This window comes from Aquarana catesbeiana, linkage group LG12 (genome assembly GCF_042186555.1).
Source record: "Aquarana catesbeiana isolate 2022-GZ linkage group LG12, ASM4218655v1, whole genome shotgun sequence".
Lineage (NCBI taxonomy): Eukaryota > Metazoa > Chordata > Amphibia > Anura > Ranidae > Aquarana > Aquarana catesbeiana.
This window is the reverse complement of record NC_133335.1, coordinates 156,431,882-156,452,214: the sequence shown is the minus strand read 5'-3', so window position 1 is coordinate 156,452,214 and position 20,333 is coordinate 156,431,882. Positions and strand designations below refer to the sequence as shown.

Sequence of the window (20,333 nt, the reverse complement as noted above, 5' to 3'; positions counted from 1 at the left end):
TGTATGAATGTGCGTTAGGGACCTTAGATTGTAAGCTCCTTGAGGGTAGGGACTCAAGTGAATGTGAACTGACGGCGCTATATAAGTGCCTGAAATAAATAAAAATAAAATAAAATCCTGTTTGAACCAACTTGGCCACTGTAGGCAAGTGTTCCAGCCACTAAACCAAAAATACCTTGGGAAAACTTCCCTGCAAACTAATTGTGAATGCCTTCTCACACCACAGATGTGAGGGAAACTATTCCCGTTGTGAGCAGACAAACAGCATTTGGCATAAGCAAAGACAAGCAAGGCAATACAGAAAGTTCCCAGTAAACGGTCAAAATAAAGCAAGATACCTGCATCCCCGCCATACATGAAATGGCAAAAGGAGGGGTAAGCACCCATTCAGGGTAAACTCTGTATACATTACTAGCGATATTACCAGGACTGCTTTGAACACTGTATTGATTGTCTCAAAAAAACTCTCAGGAGCTACATCCTGCTTGTTATACCTAAGAGTGTAATCATGCGGAGGAATATTGCTAGTTAACTGAGAGACTCTGAAATCATTCTCTTATATATGCTAATTTTGCCTGCCGTTTTTCAGCCTGTCGGTGCTTTGAACTTTAAACCTGTTTTTGTTTCAGTGGAATGAAGGAATTGGAACCATTAACCCCTACATGGCCCGCTGTCTGAGACTCTGCACAGCATTTAGCACAGTAGGGTGATATCATTTGAAATGCTAAACTTGAGTTACAGGATGATCTACAATATATAGGTCCAATTGCAGGACTATCCTATCATAGGATCAAGTGGTCGGAGTCAAACACGGTGATTCACTACCCACGTTCTCTCCATTGGATGGCTGCTATTGTTAATGGTAAATGGTTGATGGCCCTTGTGGAGACGGTTGCCAACAATAAATTTCTATACAATTCTATTGGATGAGAACGGGGTTTATTGTGTGATCTTCAACAGCCAAACACCCATTGTTTATTTCTTACCCGGGGGGCAGGAATTGGATATGGAGTGCATGGGGGGGTTACATGAGCTCAGTGTTTTTAATGACATTCGTGTCAAATGTGTCACAGTTGTATTTTTAATCAATAAACTGGTATATTGTGAGAGCGTGGTCCACTAGAGGGGTTTTTTTTCTTATACTGCCTCTGGTGAACTCAACGCCTGTAAAATATGTTTCATCAATAAAGTCTTATATTAATTTGCAAATAGACTGTAGTTGGTCCTCCTGTTTTTGCCTTTCTGGTGACATCCCTTTGTCCCAATATCTTAGTTTTGCACTCTAATGGGAACACCTGATGTAAGGGGGCACTCTCATGGGAAAACCCTATGTAATTATGTAGTGGGTCACGCTGATAGGGACAACTGATGTAAGAGTTCACACTAATTGGAGACACCTGATTTAAGGGGGGACACCGGATGTAAAGGGGCACTCTAATTGAAAAAAACCTTGATGTAAGAGGGCACTCTGACGGGAATACCTGATGTAAGGGGGCACTCTGATGGGGACAACTGATGTAACAATGTTATAACTTCCAATCATTTGACCACCGTGATAGTGGTCACAATATCACCAATCTTTTCCACTCACCGGGCCTTCCTAATTATTTAAAGGGATGCCAGGGGAGAGCAGAAAATGGTTAAAGCTGATGTCAAGGTTTATTTTTACTTTAAATAGTTAATTTGGGCAAAGATGGCCCAAACAAATGATTTCCTTCACTAACATGTGCGCCAACTGGGCATGCTGTATAAACTATATTTAGCCGCAGCAATACAGTATACAGCACTGTATTCCAGGTGTCACCTTGCTCTCTCATACCCAGAACAAAATAGCAGGGGCTGAGTGCCACTCAGCCATTCATAGGCAGCTTTGTATTTTATCAATGAATACAATGTTTCCTCTGGCTGAATCTGAGATCATGACATCATCAGCAGCTCCAGACAATTTTTTTTTTGGGGGGGGGGGTGCTCTGTTGGTGCTGAGAGAATAAGTGGGGGAGCTAATGTGCTGAGCACACCGCCTGCTCTGCTCTTGTGGGTGTGGTCTAGAGGTGCGCATCTTCAATGGTCTCACGATTCGATTTGATTATGATGATCATGTCAACGATTTGATTCCGCAATGCATCACGATTACTGTGCACGGTTTTCATCCAAAAAAATTCAAGCAGTCAGAAGAACTCCATTTTTTTTATTGTATCTGTTCTTAAAAAAAGACAACACTCCCTGCATGTAGCAAAGTCTGAACACAGCAGACAACTTAAAAGGAGCTCCAGGCTCCCCCCAAGATACTACAAGAGAAGGTCAGAGACTGCAGACATGATACAAAAGATGGTCAGAGAGTACAGACCTACTACAGGAGATTGTTAGAGACTTCAGACATGATACAAGAGATGGTCAGAGACTGCAGACATGATCCAAGAGATGGTCAAAGACTGCAGACATGATACAGGAGAGGGTCAGAGAGTGCAGACCTGATACAAGAGAGGGTCAGAGAGTGCAGACCTGATACAAGAGAGGGTCAGAGACTGCAGTCCTGATACAAGAGAGGGTCAGAGACTGCAGTCCTGATACAAAAGAGGGTCAGAGACTGCAGTCCTGATACAAGAGAGGGTCAGAGACTGCAGTCCTGATACAAGAGAGGGTCAGAGACTGCAGACATAATACAAAAGAGGGCCAAAGACTACAGACATGATACAGATGATGGTCAGAGACTGCAGAACTACTACAGGAGATGGTCAGAGACTGCAGACATGATACAGGAGATGGCCAGAGACTGCAGACATGATACAGGAGATGACCAGAGACTGCAGACATGATACAGGAGATGGCCAGAGACTGCAGACATGATACAGAAGATGGTCAGAGACTGCAGACATTATACAGGAAATGGTCAGAGACTGCAGACATGACATGATACAGGAGATGGTCAGAGACTGCAGACATACTACAGGAGATGGTCAGAGACTGCAGACATACTACAGGAGATGGTCAGAGACTGCAGACAATACTACAGGAGATGCTAAAAATGTTGCCTGCGCTCTAATACACGCGGCGATACCTCACGTGTAGTTTGAACAGCGTTTACACATGTGAGTGGGACTTACGTGTGCGTTTGCTCCTGAGCGCGAGCTACCGGGGACAGGGGCATTTTACATTTTTTTTTAAATTTTATTTTAATTTATTTTTTTTTATTTTTACACTTTCTTTTAAATTTTTTTTTTAAATTTTTTTTATCCCTATTACAAGGAATGTAAATATCCCTTGTAATAGGAATCGTTCGTGACAGGTCCTCTTTATGGAGAGATGCAAGGTCAATAAGACCCTGCATCTCTCCTCCAGGCTGGAAAGCATGAGATCGGAAAAAAAAATCCACGATCTCACGCTTACCAGCCGCGATCGCGGCTTTGTTTACATCCGCAAACCCCAAAGAATATGCATTATTAACCCTCAGAACTACACAATACGTAACATCACAGCATTACTTTCTTTATCGTACATCATAGGACACAGAGCCTCAAGTAATTACTTGGTGGGTTATGGGCCTACCTTCAGGTGTTGACACTGGTATAACCAATACAGGAAGCTGACTCCCCTATATATCCCCTCCTCCTTCCAGGAGTCCTCAGTTTTTTCGCCAGTGTCTAAGGTGTTGGTCACGAGTGAAGATGTGCTCTGAGGAGCTCCAGGGAGGGATCCATGCTGGATTTAAAAAAACCTCCACAACCGGATCCATCCTCGCCACTGAGGCCGTAGGATGGTACCTGGGCCTCGCATTGAAGAACGAGGTTTGCCTGTAAGCTTCTCTTTGAGAGCTGGACCCTAGGAACCAGGACTCTTTTATCCTCTTCTATTAAAAAGGGCCCCAGTCTTTGAAGGTTTAACTACGCTGCCCGCCGTGATGGGTGAAAGTTGGATTTGTCTGTTAAATCAGCAGTATCCTGCAGCGAGGATAAGGTAAGGGGAAAAGCCTAGGAACTGTAAAAAGTCCACCTATGCCTTTTTCTCCAAAAAATACATGTATATATTCTGAGGGATCTAAAGGGGTTACAGCAGTAGTTTATGAACGTACAAAACCAGCCATTTGTATTTTTTGTATAAAGTGAAGTCTTCCTTTAAAACTAGGAGCCTAACAAAGACTGCTGATAAAAATTTCCCTCCCCTTCCCCTCTCCTCCTGGAGAGGTGCGGTAACAGCTGACACTTATGTGTAATCATTTTCTCACCCGAGGCTTAACACAGACGCTCTCAGTTCATATGCTGAAGACAGAAGTCTGTCACACTAAGAGACACAGGAGCGCTGGGCATGTAAAGGTGTATAAACAGGCATTTACAGCACAGGAAATCTTATGGTACTCAGCTTCAAAGACTGATCCTTATGGTGACATTGTTTTCTTTTGCTAAAACTATTGTTCAGCAAATACCATAATTTGTTAAAGTGCCTCTGCTGTTGTGCTTGGCACATTTTATTTCCAGTGTACCACAAAGGTACCAAGCATTCCACCCCCAGGCGCTGGGAACTCCAGTCATGCTTCCACAATGTCATCCTCTCTGGAGATACCTGACATGGCAAACCAGGGTGAGTCATTGGAAGCAATTGGTGGTGCAACTGCTTCTCACACTTCAGCCCCTGTGTATGTGACTGAAGATGCATCCTCCTCTGCCTTGGGCTTAGAAGGAAGATTAGCGGATTTAATCGCATTCTCCATCCAAGAGGATAGGAAGCATGCTAGAACCCCCTCCCCCACCTCAAACCCCTTTATCCAAGGGAACAGTGGGCACAGGATGTGGCGTTATCCTCAGGTGATCACGGGGGAAAACAAGCCAAATTTTCCTCTGCGGAGGAAACAACAGTTGATGAACCTTATGCAACCTCACAATCTGACAGATTGATGGTACAAACTCTCACAGGGATAGTTCATTCTACTTTTTATACTACTCCTAAGCTGAAAGTCCAGGTCCCTTCTTTGGTTTTTAAATAAAAAAAAAAAAAGACCTTTTACAGCGCTTATTTATGCTGAATGGGATCATCTGGATAAGCATTTTTTCCCTCTAAAGAGTTTCTCAGTTCTCTATCATGGAGGAAAAATTCACAAAGGTTGGAAAGTACCAGCAGTAGACCCTGCGATTTCCAGCATCAATAAAGATGCACAATTGCAGTGGCGCTATGTTTTGCCATAGATGCCATAAAAGACCCTATCCACCAGGCGTCTCGCCTTGCGCTTGTGCTACAACACATGCTTAGGACCCTGTGGTTAAAAGGGTTGGTCAGCCGAAGCATCTTGCAAAAAAGGGTGTCTGATTAGTTTCCCTTTTCATTGGGGAAGGTTTGGTGAAGTACATCCAAATGATTTCTAGCAGTAAAGCTCTTTTGTCCAAAAGAAGGTATAAATGTCCTTTTATTTAAAGTGAAGCCACAACAGCTCACAGGTTAAGTACTCTGACGGCCAGTGCAGCCATGGGAGACTTCCTGACAGACATGGGTTCAGTTCTACATGTCGGCGAAGGAAGGAGCCACTCCTCACAGGTTAACTACTCTGACAGCCAGCGTAGCCATGGGAGGCTTCTTGAAAGACGTGGGACCTCGTCCTCACGTTGGCTCCTTGTGACCTTGGACAAGTCACTTAAACGGATTCCTTCCCCTGCGCAGGGGCAGCTGCCTCTAGGCAGCGGTGACGGCCTCCACCGTCAGACTCTAGGGCATGATTTCCAAGGAGTACTGTTCAGATCTGTGCGACTTCAAGGTAGTCCCTGCACTACTTTGGTATCACTTTGATGCGTCTTGAGGTCCATAGACCTCTAGAATACACAGGCATTGTTTCCTGTTGCATCAAAATCGCGCCCCAACGTATTCTCGGTGACAAAAGATCACAGTAAAATCATGCAACTTTTGGGTTGCAATAGTGGAAACTGAGCCTAAGAGGAGAAAATATTCAGCCCCTGTATACATGATTGAAAATGCGTTTTTCCTCCGTCCTGCAGGGCCTAGAAGGAAAATTAGTGACTTTAATCGCATCCGCTATCCAAGGATGGGAAGCGTGTTAGATCCCCCTCCCCCACCTGAGATCTCTTATCAAGGGAACAGTGGGTAGAGGATGAAGGATTACCTTCAGGTATTCGGGGAAAAAAGGCAAACCGAGTACTCCTCTGCAGAGGAGACAACTAGAGTTTTTTTCAGCCTCGCAATCTGAGAAATTGCTGGTACAAACCTCTTACAGAGATGATTTGTGCCTCTTTCAAGCTACCTCTAGTAGAGTCAGCTGATAGTTCTGTTTTTTCCTAGTTTCCTTGGAACCTTCACTGCCTTTTTCATGCATTTCCTGTACATGTACAGAGCCACGCAGAAATTCTACAGATCCATTCTAGATCTAAAAGAATCTAAATCAGTTCCTGAAGATCCGCTCCTTTCTATGGAGTCGATCAAGGCAGTAGTTTCTATCTTGCAAGGAGGAAAACTTCTGGCGCCTATTGGCATCAGGGAGGCATATCTGCATGTCCATATATCTTCCACTCACCAAAGGTTTCTGCGGTTTGAAGTAGAACAGCAGCATTTCAGATTATAGCCTTGCTCTTCGAGCTTCAAGGGCACAGGGCTTAAACAGTCTTGGCATACCTAGATGATCTATTGCTAATACACCAATCGCTGTTCGGAGTAAGGTGTACGCATTACAACCAGTTACCTGGAAAAGTCTGGGTTGCGTTCTCAACCTAGTAAAGTCTCCATTAAAATCACTAAAAAAGGGCTGCAGTGTTTGGGTCTGATCATAGATACAGCCCAGAAAAAGGATCTTCTTGCCCAGAGAAAAAAAAAAATACAACTCCATAAAAGAGTTGGTGCGGATGGTCAGGTCAAAAGGAGGTCCCTCAATTCGCCTTTGCATGAGGTTGTTAGAAAGGATGGTGGCTTCATTCGAAGCAGTTCCCTTTGCCCAGTTCCATTCGAGACTGTTGCAAAACAGTATTCTATTTGCTTGGAACAAAACGATCCAAGCTTTGGACTTGCCAATGCGGCTGTCCCCAAGGCTGTCCCAAAGCCTCAATTGGTGGTTACTAAAGAATGTCCTAAAGGGTAAATCTTTCAGACCACTTATCTGGAAAGTGGTAATGACAGAGAAGACAACTGTCCAAGGACAGTGTTCAAGAACCAAAAGAGCCTTGCCCATCAACATCCTAGAGATTCGGGCAGTGTGTCTGGCTCTAAAAGCCTGGACTTCCAGGTTAAGGGATTGTCCCGACAGGATCCAATCCATCAATGCCACGGCTGTGGCCTATATCAATCACCAAAAGGGGCCCCAAGAATCTCTCGGTGCAGAGAGAAGTGAACCATATTCTAACTTGGGCAGAAAGAAATATTCCATGCTCATCGGCAGTCTTCATTCCGGGAATAGAGAATTGGCACGCACACTACATGTGCTGCCAGCAGTTTATTCCCAGGGGAATGGTCTATTCACCCTGACATGTTTCGGCCTGTTTCTCAAGGATGGGGGACTCCGGATGTAGATCTTCTAGCATCCAGTGCAACATAAAGTTAGTCAACTTTGTGTCCACAACAAAGGATCCATTCGCATGCAGAACAGATGCATTGGTGATACTGTGGGATCAGCTTTTACTGATCTATGCATTTCCCTCTATTCAGTTGCTGCCTCAACTTTGCAGGATCAAGCTGGAAAGAAAACCGGTAATTCTGGCAGCACCAGCATGGCCCAGAAGGTCATGGTATGCAGAGGTCGTAAAGATGGCAGTGGAGGATCTGTGGTTCCTTCCACTAAGGCCAGACCTGCTCTCACAGGGGCTGGTTTTCCATCCTACTTTGCGAATGCTAAAATTAATGGCCTGGCTATTGAGACCCACATTCTGAAAAGACGTGGGCTTTCCAGGGCAGTTATTTCTACTTTAATGCTAGGAATCCAGCTTCTAGAGCTATATATTATAGAGTCTGGAAAGCTTATGTTTCCTGGAGTGAATCCAAGGGTTGACACCCTCGGAGATATATTAGAGGCAGAATTCTTGCCTTTCTACAAGTAGGCGTAGCGATGAGGTTGGCCCTGAGTACTATTAAGGGCCAAGTCTCAGCCTTATCAATTTTATTTCACTTGCTATGCATTCTTTAGTCCGGGGTTTCATGCTAGGAGTGATGCGGATTAATCCGCCAGTTAAATCACCCTTAAGCCCTTGGGACTGGAATTCAGTTTTGTCAGTGTTACAAAAACCGCTATTCGAACCATTACAGCATGTTCCCTTAGTCTTTCTGACTCGGAAGCTGATATTTTTGGTTGCTATATCCTCAGCAAGGAGGGTTTCAGAATTGGCTGCTCTTTCCTGTAAAGAGCCATATTTGATTATTCATGAGGACAGAGTGGTGGTACGCCCTCGTCCAGGCTTTTTGCCAAAAGTGGTTTAAGGCTTTCATCTGAATGAAGATATTGTCCTGCCATCGTTTTTTCCAAAACCATGTTCCATGGAAGAAAAGTCACTACATTGTCTTGATGTGGTGAGAGCAGTGAAGATCTATTTAAAGAAAACTGCTCAAATTCGTAAGACTGATGTCTTATTTATTCTGCCAGAGGGTCCTAAAAAAGGACAGGCAGCGTCAAAATTCACTGTGGCTAAGTGGATTCGGCAAGTTATAATTCGAACTTCTGATTTAAAGGGAAAGATTCCCCCTTTTCAAGTTAAGGCGCACTCTACCAGAACGGTTGGTGCTTCTTGGGCAGTGCGTCACCAGGCCTCCATGTCTCAGATCTGCAAGGCCGCAACTTGGTCTTCAGTGCATACATTTACAAAATTTTATCAAGTAGATGTAAAATGGAATGAGGATATCGCCTTCGGGCGCAGTGTGCTGCAAGCAGCAGTATAATTCCTCAAGGTCTGGGGGTGCCCTACGGGTTGTGTCTCCCTCCCCTCAAGTAGCATTGCTATGGGACATCCCACCAAGTAATTACTTGAGGCTCTGTGTCCTATGATGTACGATAAAGAAAATAGGATTTTTACAACAGCTTACCTGTAAAATCCTTTTCTTAGAGTACATCATAGGACACAGAGCTCCCGCCCCTCTGTTTTATGGGGTGAGAGTATATTGCTTATATTGCTTGGCTACAAAAACTGAGGACTCCTGGAAGGAGGAGGGGTTATATAGGGGAGTCAACTTCCTGTATTGGTTATAAAAGTGTCAACACCTGAAGGTAGGCCCATAACACACCAAGTAATTACTTGAGGCTCTGTGTCCTATGATGTACTCCAAGAAAAGGATTTTACAGGTAAGCTGTTTTAAAAATCCTATTTTCTCAGTGCCCCTCCTGTGTGCTGGTGGTGCCCCTATACAATGGTGGTCAGTGTGTTCTTGCCACTATTAGAAATCATGGGGCCCCATACAGTCTGCCACACAGGGTCTCCCTTCCAAGTTCAGCATGCCTGTCTGTACTAGTGTGTGCAATGTGTGGCTGTATTATGTAGTGTCAGTGCAGAGCAGCATGTACAGAAATGCAGTGAGCAGTAATAAATGGTGGTTTGGATTGTGTAGTATGTAGCAACAGCTAAATGCATGAAGTGACCAGCATACAGTGAGTAGTATGTAGTACTAAAAAAGTAGGGCCATGCACAGTATCTAGTGGCAGATCAGTGCAGGCCAGGAGCTATACATACTGGCATAGCTCCCAACTGTCCCTGATTTCAAGGGACTATCCCTGTTTTGAAACAAAATCCCTCTGTCCCTCGGTCACCGGGTGATGTTGACCTCGTCCCCTAAAATGTCAGTCCCAGCATGCCCAGGGACTGTGATGGCATAAGGGGGCGGGGTCTCCGTCTATATAAGTCACAACGGAGCGCTCAGAGAGCAGTCCAGCCGGAGAGAGCGTCATGTCAACATCTGGAGAAGAGAAGAGGGAAGAAGCCAAGAAGACAAGAAGCCCAGAAGTCCGGACCTCCGCTGGCAAAAGAGCGGCATGAAGACAGCAGAGGAGCCGGCCGAAGAACTGGAACACCAGGAGAAGAGGAACCGGAGGGACCCCCGAAGCCGGAAGAAGACCCCCGAAGCTGGAGGAAGACCCCCGGAGCTGTTTAATAAATTATTTTAAAAACCTGTGTAGTGTGTTTTATTATTGACACTTTTTTCCTAGGTGAATGGGTAGGGGTACCATGTACCCCATACTCATTCACATAGGGTGGGGGACCGGGATCTGGGTGCCCTCTTATTATAGGGGGCTCCCGGATTCCGATAAGCCCCCCGCCCGCAGATCCTGACAACCAACGGCCAGGGTTGTCGGGAAGAGGCCCTTGTCCTCATCAACATGGGGACAAGGTGCTTTGGGGTGGGGGGGCCCCGCAGAAGCACCCACCCCCCATGTTGAGGGCATGCGGCCTGGTACGGTTCGGGGGGGGGGGGCGCTCGCTCGTCCCCACCCCCTTTCCTGACCGGCCGGGCTGCGTGCTCGGATCGGGGTCTGGTATGGATTTTAGGGGGGACCCCACGCCGTTTTTTCAGCGTAGGGGTTTCCCTTTATAATCCATACCAGACCCAAGGGCCTGGTATGACCCGCGACGGGGCTCGCAAGATGTCAATCTCGCCGATTTAAACAGCAAGATTGACTTCCTTTTCTAGTCCCGTCGTACCTGAGTCACGTTCAAAATGAACGGACTTGTCCGTGTGTGGGCAAGTCCGTTCATTCTGAAAGTCCGCCGTAACTCCGGCGAAAGTCCGTCGGAAAGACGGGCGGACCTAGCCCGCCGGAAAGTCCGGTCGTGTGTGGGCAAGTCCGTCCGTTTTTAAGTCCGGCGCATCTGGCGGACAAAGTCCGTCGGAAAGTCTGCCGGACCAAGTATGCCAGAAAGTCCGATCGTGTGTACGCGGCATTACTCTACCAACATGTGAAAGTTTGAATGACCTACTGTAAGTTAAATCAAAAAGTTATGCCCACGTTTGCATTATTTTCGATACAGCCCTCGTAGTATATGGATGTGGTAGTAACAAATAGTAGATAGTATCTAGATATGTAGAATGTGTGTATGAAGTGATTACAGGGTTGTTCCTTTTCTTGCTCTCCTAGGGAACAGCTGTATATCTGGAAGTAATCCAAAGTAATTTCCCTGAAGCTCTGGAAAAGGTGGCCAAGTTCACATTTTCTCCAAATGACAATCACTTTGAAGCCGGGATTACAATTATTCCTCATCCTTCTGTCTGTTTCTTTAGCCTCCTGGAAAAGATTTACTCATCACCAATTCCTCTTCATACTTCCATGTCTCATTATGAGATTCTGTACATCCAGCTTCTCTTTGCACTGAAGGACATGGATCTACGCATTCTTGAAGCGAATTATTCGTGGTTCCTTCGTCATGTCTTTTCCATCTTAGAGGAACATTGGGAGTCTCTTATTACAGATATTCAGCAAGGACGCCTTAATCCAGAATTCAAGCTACCTCTGAATATCAGAAAGCAGATAGAAAATGGTCTGATCCCTGATGCAGTCCGAGCTGAAGAATTACGTGCACAAGTCAAAGAGGGTTTTTGTGGTATTGCCAAGAGAGTGTGGCCAAACCTGCAAGTGGTTATAACGTTGGAATCTGGAGGCAGTGACTTGGATAGACAGATACTTAAGGACACTATATGCCAGGGGGTACCATTTTACTCCCCCTTGTACTATACAGCAGAAGGTATGGAATGTTTGTATATACCTCAGTTTCAAACATTACATCTTTTTCTGCTCACGAGGGAAAAGCAGCAGATTCAGTTTGATGCTAGCCTCCACAAGTGCTTGCATGGGCAAAACACAAGTTCACTTAAAATTGATTTGACAGTTAGTGCTAGACTTGAAAATTCAGGATGCTTTGTTCAGTAGACTTTGAGCTTCCATGCAACATCCATGCAAGAGAGCACATAGACACACATACACATACCCTGGGACCAGATTATTTGGAAACACAATGGGCTGTTTTTTTAATTAAAATGAAGTATCCCGAGGACCACCAGAAACAATATGCTTTTCATTCAGGAAGCTTGTCCTACCACTACATCTCCACCACTGATACTATAAGTTAGGGCTGCAACTAACTATCATTTTCATAATCGATTAGTTGGCCAATTATTTTTTCGATTAATCGGTTAATAAACTTAAAGTGTGGTGCATAATTTAGTTAATATGTAAAATTTTAAAAAAAGGCAATTTATTCTTGAATTCACTCTGAGAATAACGGCCAGAAGAGATATACTGTATATACTATTAGAGGTTGAATCTAGTAAATATCATTAGACTAAATTTTTTTTATTTAAAAGAAAAAAAGTTAGAGTGTTTTGCAGGTTTTCAAACAGAACTGTAATATATTATATGCTGGCCATACAAAAACAATGTCTTCCTTCAAAAAAAAAATTCATTTCTTTATCGTACATCATGGGACACAGAGCCTTAAGCAATTAATGGGTTATAGGCCACCTTCAGGTGATGGACACTGCTATACCCAATCCAGGAAGTTTACTCCCTATATAACCCCTCCTCCTTCTAGAAGCAAATCAGTTTTTTCGCCAGTGTCTAAGGTATTGGTCACGAGTGAAGATGTGCTCTGAGGAGCTCCAGGGAGGATCCATGTTGGATTTAAATAGCCTCCATACACCAGATCCATCCAAAGTGCCACTGAGGCCTAAAAGGATGGTACCTGGGGCCTCATATCCGAAGCACGAGGTTTTGCCTGTAACACTCTCTTTTGTAGAGCTGGATCCCAGGGCTTAGGTCTTGCTACATTACCTAAAGCTTTCCTGGTGGGGTGATTTACAGGTCCAAGGGAGTTGGAACCTCGATATCTAGGGACCTGGTCTTTGAAGGTTTGCTAAACGCAGCCCGCCGTGATGGGTGAAGGTTGGATTGTCTGTTAATTCAGCAAATCCTGCGGCGGGGATAAGGTAAGGGAAGAAACTTGGGTATGAAAAACACCTATGTATTCTTCTTTAAGGGAAAAAATTTTGTCATGCCTTAATTCTCCACTAGAGGGAGTCTATGCACATACCTTACTCTGTTGTCTTCACTGTAAAGCTCTGTCTGTGTGTGTCCGCAGCAGCGTGTGCAAGAGGATTTTTTTCTCAGGTAAAAGAAATCTGCCAAATGTTTTTTTTTCCCCCTGAAGGGACTGGAGGGTTAGGGGAACATCAGCGGTGTTCCCCTCTTACATTACCCCCCCCCCGGTGCGGGGAGTGCAGAGGTCACGCTGTTACTGCTACTATTGTACTGTTGTTATGCTGTTACTGTTGGTGTTTGCCTGCTGTTAAACCCTCGTGGTGGGTCTGTAGACCCGGGAACATTGTAAAAATGAAAGGGGAGCAGATTTTTTTGGAGGGGGCGGGGCCAAAGCACAGCGTCGTGAATGTCAATGAGGCCACACGGCAGGCAAAAAACAAATCCACAGCTGGGACAATCTCTCCTCGCTGGAGAGGAGGAAACAAGCAGTCTGAACACAGGGACACAGAAGAGCTGTGGGGCACGTGAGGGTTGCAAGCTGGCATTCCTGTTACAGGAAGGACACTTTTTTCCCAGCACTAGGCTGAACTTTATAGCAGCTTTATTGTCATGACTATATTCAGCGATTAAGTGCAATTGTATAGTGCCTCTGTTTGTTTTTACTTAGGACTATGCCTGCTAAAAAAGACACCACAAAGGTACTAAAGGTTTCACCCCCAGGCGCTAGGATCTCGAGTCCCATTTCCACGCTGTGATCCTCGCCTGAATTACCAATTATGGCAAGCCAGGGTGAGCCATTGGAACAAATTGATGGTGCAACTGGTTCTCACATCTCCACCCCTATATACGTGACTGAAGATGTCCTTCCTCCACCCTGCAGGGTCTGGAAGGAAGATTAGCGGCTTTAATCGCATCCTCCATTTTAATGGATAGGAAGCGTGCTAGATCCCCTCCCCCACTTCAGACCCCTTGCAACGGGAACAGTGGGCACAGGATGAGGTGTTACCCTCAGGCGATCAGAAGGAAAAACAAACCGATGATTCCTCTGCGGAGAAAACAATGGTAGATGAGCCTTTTTTTCAGCCTCTCAATCTGAGAAATTGCTACTGTATTCTACTTTCTTGCTACCTCTAACGGAGTCTCCGGAAAGCTTGGTTTCTTCCTTGGGTTCCTTAAAACCTACTCAGCCTTTGCATGCGTTTCCTGCACATGCATTACTAGAATAGCTTATTTTTTTGCTGAATGGGATCACCCGGATAAGCATTTTCTCCCTCCTAAGAGATTTTCAATTCTCTGTCCCCTGGAGGAGAAATTCTCCAAAAGATGGAAAGTACCAGCAGTTGACGCTGAGATTTCCAGTGTGATAAAGGGACAATGCACAAGTGCTTAATGATCCAACAGGTAAAAAGTTGGAATCCCTGTTAAAATCTACTTTCTCCTTGGCAGGTGCCGTTACTCAGCCTGCAGTCGCTGCAGTAGGTGTCTGTCATTCACTAAATGACCAATTTAGACAGGCCCTTAAAGAGGTTCCTGCACAACAAGCCCGGGAATTGGCTGAACTACCAAAGGCATTATGCTTTGCCATAGATGCCATTAAAGATTCTATTCACCAGGCGTCCTGCCTTATGCTTGTGCACATGCGTAGAATCCTGTGGTTAAAAAATTGGTCAGCCGAAGCACAATGTAAAAACCTCCCTAGGGAGCGGCTATTTGGAGAAGATTTGGACAAATATATCTAAACAATTTCTAGTGGGAAAAGTACTCTTTTGCCAGTCAAAGGAAAGTATAAACGCCCTTCATTTAAACAGGCTCTTTCCCCTACGCCAGGGGCTTCTGCCTTTATGCAGTGGCGACGGCCTCTGCCGTCATACTCTAGAGGAAAACCTCAGGGTCAGACCCAGGCTCAAAAGAAGTCCTGGGGTCGGAAATCTGCAAAGCAGAATCCTAAAGCCTCATCATGAAGAGGCAACCCCCCTCACCAAGGTGGGGGGAAGACTTCTGCAGTTTTCAGAAGTCTGGAAAAAGGAAATTCAGGACAGATGGGTCATCTCCACGGTAACGCTGGGGTACAAGCTGGGATTTCGGGACTTTCCACCGTCTCGTTTCCTGAGGTCAAGCGTTCCCAAAGATTCAGAGAAAAGACAATCTCTGTTTCAGGCACTAGACCGATTAATATCTCAAGGGATGATCATACAGATCCCCACAAAAGAGCAAGGCTTGGGGTTTTATTCAAATCTTTTTATGCTACCAAAACCAAATGGAAATGTCAGACACGTTCTAGATCTAAAAAATCTAAATCGGTTTCTGAAGATCTGCTCCTTTTGCATGGAGATGATTGGGTCAGTAGTTTCTAACCTTCTAGGAGGAGACCTTCTGGTATCTATCGACATCAAGGATGCATATCTGCATGTTCCTATATTTCCCGCTCACCAAAAGTTTCTGCGGTTCGAGTTAGAACAGCAGCATTTCCAGTTTGTAGCCCTGCCCTTCGGGCTAGCCACAGCACCTCGGGTGTTCACTAAAGTGCTGGCTCCACCTCTAAGCCAGGTTAAGGGCACAGGGCATAACAGTTGTAGCATACCTAGACCAGTGCTGTGTCTTGGCCTAGGCCAACAAGGCCTAGGCCTAGGGCGGCACTGTGCGGGGGGGCGGCAAAAAAGCCGCCCCCCCCCCGAAAATGGCAGTGGCGTCCTCTTCCCGCACAGCAGGGCCACCATCTGGGGAGTACAGCTTAGCAGTGCGGGTGCGGAGGGGGCTAGAAAGTAAAGTAAGAACTGTCAAGCCGCCCCTCCGTAAAGCTGTAAATCTGTCTCTGATTGGCCCTCTGCTGTGGCCAATCATGGGGAGGAAAACAGCGGTCAGGAAGCTGGGCGGCGGCACAGCGAAACCAATTAGAGCCGCTCTCTCTCTCTTCTCCCTTCAGCTGACAGAAAAGGGAGGGGGGGCGAGCGGGGGAGTTCTCTGGCAAATGGATCAGCAGCGCTGTGACAGGGAGAGGAGAGATGCGGGCTGTCTGTGTATCTCCCCCGCTCGCCCCCCCCTCCCCTTTCTGTCAGCTGAAGGGAGAAGAGAGAGAGAGCGGCTCTAATTAGTTTCACCATGCCGCCGCCCAGCTTCCTGACCGCTGTTTTCATCCCCATGATTGGCCACAGCAGAGGGCCAATCAGAAGACTCTGGGGGGCATCATGGGAAAATAGTCCCTGAAGAATGGCGGCCCTGTGTGTCAACAGACATGCTACAGCCCCCAGCATGCATGCACTCTGCTGAGGGAGGGGGGGGTGTTAGAAGAGAAAAAGAGGGAGCCACGCTGTACCCGCACCACCAGGGAGCCACGCTGTACCCGCACCACCAGGGAGCCACGCTGTACCCGCACCACCAGAGAGCCACGCTGTACCCGCACCACCAGAGAGCCACGCTGTACCCGCACCACCAGAGAGCCACGCTGTACCCGCACCACCAGAGGGCCACGCTGTACCCACACCACCAGAGACACGCTGTACCCGCACCGCCAGAGAGCCACGCTGTACCCGCACCGCCAGAGAGAGCCACGCTGAACCCGCACCGCCAGAGAGAGCCACGCTGTACCCGCACCGCCAGAGAGAGCCACGCTGTACCCGCACCACCAGAGAGAGCCACGCTGTACCCGCACCACCAGAGAGAGCCACGCTGTACCCGCACCACCAGAGAGAGCCACGCTGTACCCGCACCACCAGAGAGAGCCACGCTGTACCCGCACCACCAGAGAGAGCCACGCTGTACCCGCACCACCAGAGAGAGCCACGCTGTACCCGCACCACCAGAGAGAGCCACGCTGTACCCGCACCACCAGAGAGAGCCACGCTGTACCCGCACCACCAGAGAGAGCCACGCTGTACCCGCACCACCAGAGAGAGCCACGCTGTACCCGCACCACCAGAGAGCCACGCTGTACCCGCACCACCAGAGAGCCACGCTGTACCCGCACCACCAGAGAGCCACGCTGTACCCGCACCACCAGAGAGGGAGCCACACTGTTCCTGCACCACCAAAGAGAGAGCCACGCTGTACCCGCACCACCAGAGGGGGAGAAAGATAAAGCCACTGCCAGGGTACAGACATGCTACACTACTGACCAGAGTCCGCCTGGGCAACCCAGAGTGAGCGAACGTCCAGCTGGAGGGATCACTGTTGCAGTTTCACCGGGTCTGGTAAAAGAGCCTGTTGGCCATTATCCATTACTGTTCCCAGGGACTGAGCCATTAGGAAGTGCCTAACCTGATATCCTCTAGGCCTTGTTGACCGCCACAATGAGCTCCAACGCTGGGCCTCCAGTCCAAAAATTAAGGGGGGGACACAATTTTTACAGCTCCAGGTGACACCAAACCTAGTGACGCCACTGTCCCAGAGCCCACAACAAGTTCCGGCACTGAGCTTCGGTAACTGGCAGCCAGAGTGCGCTAGCGTGGGCACCCAGGAAATCTGCCACCTGGGGTCCCACAAGCGGCGATCGGCTTTCCGTAGCAGCCGCCACCTCTCTCCCCACTGTCAGCCACACACACTCCTCGGCTCCTCCTCCTTCTCGGCTCCAATGTTCTAGTGTACACAGCCAGGAGGAGAAGGAGCCACAGAGGAGGGACACGACTTCAGTGCAAGAGCCGCGCTGCCGGTCTGAGGTCTGTGTATAGTTTACAGTGGAGGGGGACACAGTAACCGGGAAGGGGGGCAGATAACAGATGCACACATGGATGAGGGGAAGGGGGGTAAGGGGATATGTGCTGGGTGCTTTGGGAGGGGAGAGGATATGTGCTAGTGAGGGGGGTCTGATCCTCCCCTCCCAAAGCAACTAGCACATATCCCCTTACCCCCCAAATGAAAAGATGCCACATGCCTCTCTGTCCTCTTCCCGCGGCGTCCCTCTGTCCTCCAATGAAGATGACAGGGCGGATCTTTAAAAGAAAGGGGTGTGGCCTTGACAGGAAGGGGTGGGGCATATTTAAATTAGGGGGTGCGCAAGCTCAGTCAGGCCTAGGGCAGCACAAAACCTAAATACACCACTGACCTAGACGATCTAGTGTTAATAGACTAGCTCGTTTAGAGCAAAGCGTACGCATTACAACCAAATATCTAGAAAGTTTGGGTTGGATTCTCAGCCTAGAGAAATCTTCCTTAAATACCACTAAAAAGGCTGGAGTACTTGGGTCTGATCATAGATACAGCCCAGGAAAAGGTGTTCTTGCCTCAGGCAAAGATCAACTCCATTAGAGAGCTGGTGCGGATGGTCAGGTCAAATGGCGATCCCTCCATTCGCCTTTGCATGAGGTTGCTAGGAACCATGGTGGCTTCATTCAAAGCAGTTCCCGATGCCTAGTTCTATTCAAGACTACTGCAAAACAGTATCCTGTCTACTTGGAACAAAACAATTCAAGCTTTAGATTTGCCAATGTGGCTGGTCCCAAGAGTGTCCCAAAGCCTCACTTTGGTTACTAACCCAGAATCTGCTGAAAGGAAAATCCTTCAGACCAGTCATATGGAAAGTGGTAAAAACGGATGCCAGCCTTTCAGGCTGGGGAGCAGTACTAGAAAAGACAACTGTCCAGGCACAGCGGTCAAGAACCGAAAGAACCTTGCCCATCAATATCCTAGAGATTTGGGCAGTGTGTCTGGCTCTAAAGCCCTGGACTTTCAGGTTACGGGATTTTCCTGTCAGGATCCACGCCGACAATGCCACAGCTGTGACCTATATCAATCACCAAGGGGGCACCAAGAGTCTCTCAGCGCAGAGAGAAGTGAACCATATTCTAACTTTTTAGAATATGGAAGGGGTGATGTAGATTAATCCGCCCGTCAAACCTCCCTTGAACCCTTGAGACTTGAACTTAGCTTTGTCTGTGCTACAAAAACAGCCATTTGAACCAATACAACATATTCCCCTAGTCCTTTTGACAAGGAAGTTGGTATTTTTGGTTGCTATATCCTCAGAAAGGAGGGTTTTGGAATTGGCTGCTCTTTCTTGTAAAGAGCTATATTTGATTTTTCATGAGGACAGAGTGGTGTTGCGCCCTCGTCCAGGTTTTTTACCAAAAGTGGTCTCAGGTTTCCACCTGAACCAAGATATTATCCTGCCATCGTTTTTTTCCGAAACCATGTTCCAGGGAAGAGAATTCACTAAATTGTCTTGATGTGGTGAGAGCAGTGAAAATCTATTTAAAGGCAACTGTTCAGATTCGTAAGACTGAAGTCTTATTTATTCTAAGAAAGGACAGGCAGCATCAAAATCAACTGTCGCTAAGTAGATTTGGCAATTTATAATTCAAACTTATGATTTAAGGGGTAAGATTCCCCCTTTTCAATTTAAGGCGCATTCTACCAGGGCGGTTAGTGCTTCTTGGGCAGTGCATCATCAGGCCTCCATGGCACAGATCTGTAAGGCCGCAACTTGGTCTTCAGTGCATACATTCACAAAATGTTATCAGCTGGATGTAAGGAGGTATGAGGATATTGCCCTTGGGTGCAGTGTGCTGCAGGCAGCAGCATAGGTCCTCAACTCTGGGGGTACCCTCCGGGTTGTGTCTCCCTCCCCTTAAGTAGCATTGCTATGGGACGTCCCATTAAGTAATTACTTAAGGCTCTGTGTCCCATGATGTATGATAAAAAAATAGGATTTTTATCACAGCTTACCTGTAAAATCCTTTTCTTGGAGTACATCATGGGACACAGAGGTCCCTCCCCTCTTTTTTGGGATTTAAGTATATTCCTTTGCTACAAAAACTGATGTGCTCCTGGCAGGGGGAGGGGTTATATAGGGAGTAAACTTCCTGGATTGGGTATACCAGTGTCCATCACCTGAAGGTGGCCTATAACCCATTAAGTAATTACTTAAGGCTCTGTGTCCCATGATGTACTCCAAGAAAAGGATTTTACAGGTAAGCTGTTATAAAAATCCTATTTTTAGGAACGTTTGTTCGATTTTCTAATCGTTAGTGGGGTCAAATCAATGTTTGTTTTCAACCACAGTGATGGGAAAATTTAGAAATAATAGAAAACTTCTTGGTCAAAGGAATTTTCAGACAGTGTATGTGGTTTTCGTTCAGAAATTACATTATTTTTGAAACAGAATGTTAAAAGCAAGTGAAAATTTCAAACAACATTCTTTCATTCAGCGAATGTACAAAGATTTTTCGTATGAATATTTTCGTCTGAAAAATGATCTGCGTTGCCAGTTTAAGGCTCGGTACACATCTATGCAGTTTGCTTTTGATCTGTTTCTGCAGTGCTTTTTGCTGTACGTTTTGATTTTTTTCTGCACGTGATTTTGCTGTGATTTGCGTTTTTGCATATTTTTTCTGCCTTTTGACCAATTTGTTGTTGGGCAGATTTTTAAAAAATCACAAATTGCAGCAAAAACGCATCGCATGCTTTT

At 46.6% G+C, this 20,333-nt stretch overlaps 1 protein-coding gene across 3 annotated transcripts in view; it reads left to right on the top strand.

Annotated features, from left to right (window-relative positions):
- Positions 1 to 20,333, top strand: part of GHDC (GH3 domain containing) — a 233,421-nt gene that overhangs the window by 28,681 nt on the left and 184,407 nt on the right. For all 3 annotated transcript variants that reach the window (XM_073606114.1, XM_073606116.1, XM_073606115.1), the window contains exon 4: positions 11,039 to 11,642. In XM_073606114.1, the coding sequence (XP_073462215.1) occupies positions 11,039 to 11,642 (604 nt within the window). The remainder of the gene's footprint in view (positions 1 to 11,038; positions 11,643 to 20,333) is intronic.